At 54.5% G+C, this 4,686-nt stretch overlaps 1 protein-coding gene across 1 annotated transcript; it reads right to left on the bottom strand.

Moving 5' to 3' along the window:
• Nucleotides 1–2,764: 2,764 nt before the first annotated feature.
• Nucleotides 2,765–4,601, bottom strand: LOC104537074 (tuberin-like; the record flags this gene model as incomplete). The annotated part of the gene is made up of 5 exons (XM_010179857.1): nucleotides 2,765–2,932; nucleotides 3,249–3,347; nucleotides 3,623–3,714; nucleotides 4,178–4,256; nucleotides 4,462–4,601. Coding segments are annotated over 5 exons (578 nt in total), but the record flags the coding sequence as incomplete, so codon positions are not given.
• Nucleotides 4,602–4,686: the final 85 nt, after the last annotated feature.

The raw sequence follows: 4,686 nt of genomic DNA, 5'->3' as shown, positions 1-4,686 counted from the left end.
TAGGGAGGACGTCACCACCCTTTCCATCCTTTATAGGGATTTTTCCCTGGGGTTTTACCTGGGAGAGCTCCGAACCCCAACCGCACCAGCACAGCCCCTTTAACCTCCAGCTCTGTGCTGCACATCCCTTCCCACCCGCGTGCGTCGATGCAGCCCCGAAGGTCATGCAGCGAGGAAAACGAACCAAGCAGGTCTTGGAAAGCCAAAATAGCTCAGCTGAGCACCCACAGGTCAGCGCTCAGCCCCTGGGGCCCAAGTGTGCTCATTTAAAGGGTTGTAACAGGAGTTCAGCGCGGGAAGGAGGCAGAGCGAGCAGGGAGCCCCCAGCAGCCTGCGATCAGCTAAAGAGGGCGAGCGGGAGTGATCCCCAAGTGGTCTCAGTGCCCAAGTGCCTGGTTCTTGCCGAGATTTGATGTGTGTGTGTGTGATCTGATGTGTGTGTGAGATCTGGGGTATGTGTGATCTGGTGTGTGTGTGTGAGATCTGATGTGTGTGTGTGTGTGTGAGATCTGGTGTGTGAGATCTGGTGTGTGTGTGAGATCAGATGTGTGTGTGAGATCTGATATATGTGTGTGTGAGATCTGGTGTGTGTGATCTGATGTGTGAGATTTGATGTGTGTGAGATCTGGTGTGTGAGATCTGATGTGTGAGATTTGATGTGTGTGAGATCTGGTGTGTGTGAGATCTGGTGTGTGTGTGTGTGATCTGGTGTGTGTGATCTGATGTGTGAGATTTGATGTGTGTGTGATCTGGTGTGTGAGATCTGATGTGTGAGATTTGATGTGTGTGAGATCTGATGTGTGTGAGATCTGGTGTGTGTGTGTGTGATCTGGTGTGTGCCTGACCAAGTGCTGCAGCCCCCAGACACCCGCCCTCCTCCTCCCCTGCCCCGAGGTGCACTGAGCAGCTCTGTGCCCCACGCTGGGCTCTCGCAAAGCCCAAGCCCTCGGCAGGACCCACCCCCAGTGCTCGGCCCCGCACTGGTGTGGACCAACACCCCCAGGGCCGTGCGCTGCCCCTGCTCCGCTGCAGCCAGAGGTGCCCGTCCTGGTTGTCCCCTCCACAGCAAGCACCATGAATTATGAATCTCCTGAATGTACATTTCTGTGTGTGTAGGCGCCCAGGGATGGTTTCTTATTTATTGTCTGAGGTCTCACAAAGATGCAATGGTATCGAGCTGCTTAAATAAAGAAAAAAAACCCCGATCCATTATGGTTAAGAGGGAGAGGGAGGGACTTGTATAAATGCTTTTTTTTTCTAATTTTAAGAAAAACCCAAAGTGAGGACAATGGTGAGCAAGGTGCCGACTGGTGCTGTCTGGTCTGCGTTTCACTGCAAACAGAAATTGTGTACTTTGTAACTGTGGGGATGTTTCGTACCAAAAGGACAAGGTCAAATAAACGGTGACTGCTGTGACCCGGCTCTGCTGCCTCTGTTCTCTCACCCCATCCGCGTTTTCTTTGATTGTAATTAATCCTGCACGAGTAACTTCAATTAATCCTCGTTTTCTTAGATGAGCCAGCACTGGGAGGTGGGACCTGTGGGTACCGAAACAGCATGGGAAAACTGAAAGGGGAAAGGAGGAAGGGTTGGTTGTTTCTGTGACCCCCAGTTTGAATGTTCCCAGGCCAGCAGAAGCCCCCTGACCATACAAATATCCGATTTATTTCCTTTACGACTTACAACACTCAAAACACAACGTACACAGCGTTCCCAAACCGCCCTGCACAAGCCCGTGCTGTCACTTGTCCCCTCAGCCCTGGGTGCAGACTTGGCTTCATCTCCACCGCCGGGGCAAAGATCGCTCCCAAAAACCCACCTCAGTTATTCCCCACGTGTTGGCAAGGCAGGAGGTGAAGCACTCGCAGTAGAATCCAGGCTCTCCGGGGTTGGTCGTGTCGTGTCTGGATCTTGCCTCCAGCGGGGCTGTGTAATCCCACTGCACCATCACCAGTCCTTCCCCAAGGGATTTACTGGGCGCACTGAGAGGACAAGAGGCACCTCCAGCTCAACCTAGGAGCCAGCTCTGCCCAAATCCTCCCGGTCGGCCCCATGGGTTCATCACAAGGGACTGGGGCCCCAGCGCTGCCATCCTGCTCCTCCCTGCCGTGTCACTGCTGGCAGAGAAGTTATTCGTAAGGGAGGGGTTGGTGTCAGGCTCTCAAAATGCAGACAGACCTGTGGGGATTTAAGCAGCATGTTTGGGGTTCAGCTGCTTGCGGGGTTAAACCGTAACAGGTTTTTGAGAACCCAGATTCACTCTAAATCAGGGCTGGTGGTGGAAAAAGCCTGGAGAGTTGAAGGGCTGAGAGGCGGCGAGGCCTGGAGAGAAACTGGGGCTCCAGGGTGCTCCACAACAGCGCCTGCATTTTCCATCCTTCACATTTCATTCCCGATCAAGTCCTCAAAATCCCCACAGTTCCTGCACTTCCCACCGTGCTGAAGTGCAGAGCATCACCTCGCCTGCTGCCGCTGCTGCGGGAGGAGTTTGGGAAAGGCTCTGCAGGAACCTGAAGCCTTGAAATGGCTCAAACCAAACCACCACGAGCACACAGAGCTGGGCCTGTCCTGGAGCATCTGCTGGGGGTGCGGTGTCCTCCTCAGAGAGCAGAGGCAGGGAAACCTTCGAGCCTCCCGGGGTGGTTCAGTGCCAAATCCACGGCCGGGCTGTGCCTGGCAAGCCCTGCTCCTCCGTGTCCTGGCTCGCAGGTAAAACGCTGTCGCTGCCCCATCCGTCCCCAAACAGAGGCACCGACCCTGGTGTCTACACGAACTCCGTGAAGTCGTCCACCGAGGAGATGAGCCGCTTCCGCTGCCCGGTCTCGTAGGTGGGTGGGGGGTCCTGGGACGCCTGGGGAGGGGGCTTTGTGGGAGCAGAGGGGTGCATCTGCAGGGGAAGGCCGGGGCTCTGGTACTGGGTCTCTTCACGGAGCTGAAAGCCAAAGGAGAGCAGATGAGCCCCGTTCTGTCTGAATCTCCCTTCCCTCACCTGGGCAGGGCAGGACAGGTCGCTCAGCACCGCTCGTCCCACCACCCCAGCACAGATTGGGTCCCCACGCCCCTTGCCACCAGGGCTGCTGTGCAGACGCTCGCATGTCCAGACCTGTGTCCCTCCACTGACTCCCACAACACTGGGTTGTCCCCTTCATGCACATATTCCCCCTCTTACTCAGCAGGTTTAGACAGCGGATTCTGAGTGCTTTATTTGCAATAAGACTCTTCAAGGCAGAGCCCAGTTCCTTCCTTACCCGGTGCCTCAGCCTCTTGATGTGCCGCAGCCTGGCGATCCATTTGGAGGGGTAGGTGTCCGTAGGGTTTGATCGACTGTGGTGAACCTGGGAAGCCATCTGATTTGGGACGGGTGGGGAGGAGCAGAGAAAAAGAGGCACATTAATGTTATTGTTGTCATTATGTCAATTAAAATACAGTACAGTTTGACAGCGACTGAAATACTCTAAGCTGTAACTGTTGGTGCGTGGACTGACTCAAAGGCTGTCAGAAATAACTGTGATAACCAGCAGAAAGCTGGTTTGCTGTAGCGAGCCCCACTCAGTTCCTGGGGGCTGGTGATGGAGCAAGGCAGCAGCACAGAGAGGGGCTGGGGGCACGCGGGGGCACTCACGTTGGCGTGCAGGGCCATCTGACGGGCGACGAAGGGCAGGTTCTTATCCGAGATGATCTTAGCGACGCTCGTGTCCACCAGACCCTCCATGTCTGCGTTTTGAAGGAAGAGGAGAAACATTCAGTTAAGAACAAGCCAAAAGCTGCCAGTGACTAAATGGACGTGCAATATAAACCGAAGGAGCTGGACCAGAAGCTCCCACCAAGCTCTACAGCCCCAGCCGCAGCCACTGGCTGGTCCCCAAAGGGTTCCCCCCCCCCCCCGCCCCCAGCCACTGGCTGCTCCATAAGGGTTTGGGGAGATCTCCTCCAGTATTCCCAAGCCATCACTGCAGGGACCTGCTCTACCCTGCTGCCTTGTGGATACCACGAGTGGTACCATGGGAAGATGCCTCTTATCTCGTGGAAGAGACAGGAACTGGACGTATCCACGCACAACCAGCAGCAAATGGGCTGCAGGAGCTTCTGGAAATCTTCACTTATGAAACACAACGACACTGCCAGGTGAAGGCAGTTACTGCACCAGCGACGCAGCAAAGGCCGCAGGGCCTCCTACCTTTCCGACACTGCAGCGTCACCAGGTTACAGTCGTAGTCCAGTGGCGTGATGATAACGTGCACAAAATTGAACTGGCCCTGACGAGAGACAATTAAACAGTCAGATATGGTTTACTTCCAGCCGTGGAGATTCTTGTGAATGCCTTACACTGACACACGTGAGTCCAAGGCAAACAACCCCCACTGGTGATCTCAACACCGTTTGCTGACACACGTCAGATCAAGGCTTTACAAAACACCCACGAGGCTGTTCCAGAGCACACCCACAAGGAAAATCCTTTACCTTTATTGTCCCCAGTTTAAAGTCTTCCCCAGAATCATTGTAAACGATGGAAACAAAGTCATTCCCCAGGTGCCTCTTCTTGTCGCAGCGGTATTTATCCAAATCCTTGGTGGGCATCAGAGTGGCAATGTGGAAAATGGCTGGGGAGGAGACAGAAAAACCCTTAGGGTGGCTTGGGACAGCAGCGCTGCGAGCATCATCATCATCAATTATATATAATGATGT

The sequence above is a fragment of the Mesitornis unicolor genome, unplaced genomic scaffold (assembly GCF_000695765.1).
Source record: "Mesitornis unicolor isolate BGI_N332 unplaced genomic scaffold, ASM69576v1 scaffold3970, whole genome shotgun sequence".
NCBI classification, from domain to species: Eukaryota; Metazoa; Chordata; class Aves; order Mesitornithiformes; family Mesitornithidae; genus Mesitornis; species Mesitornis unicolor.
This window is presented reverse-complemented; position numbering and strand designations above follow the sequence as displayed.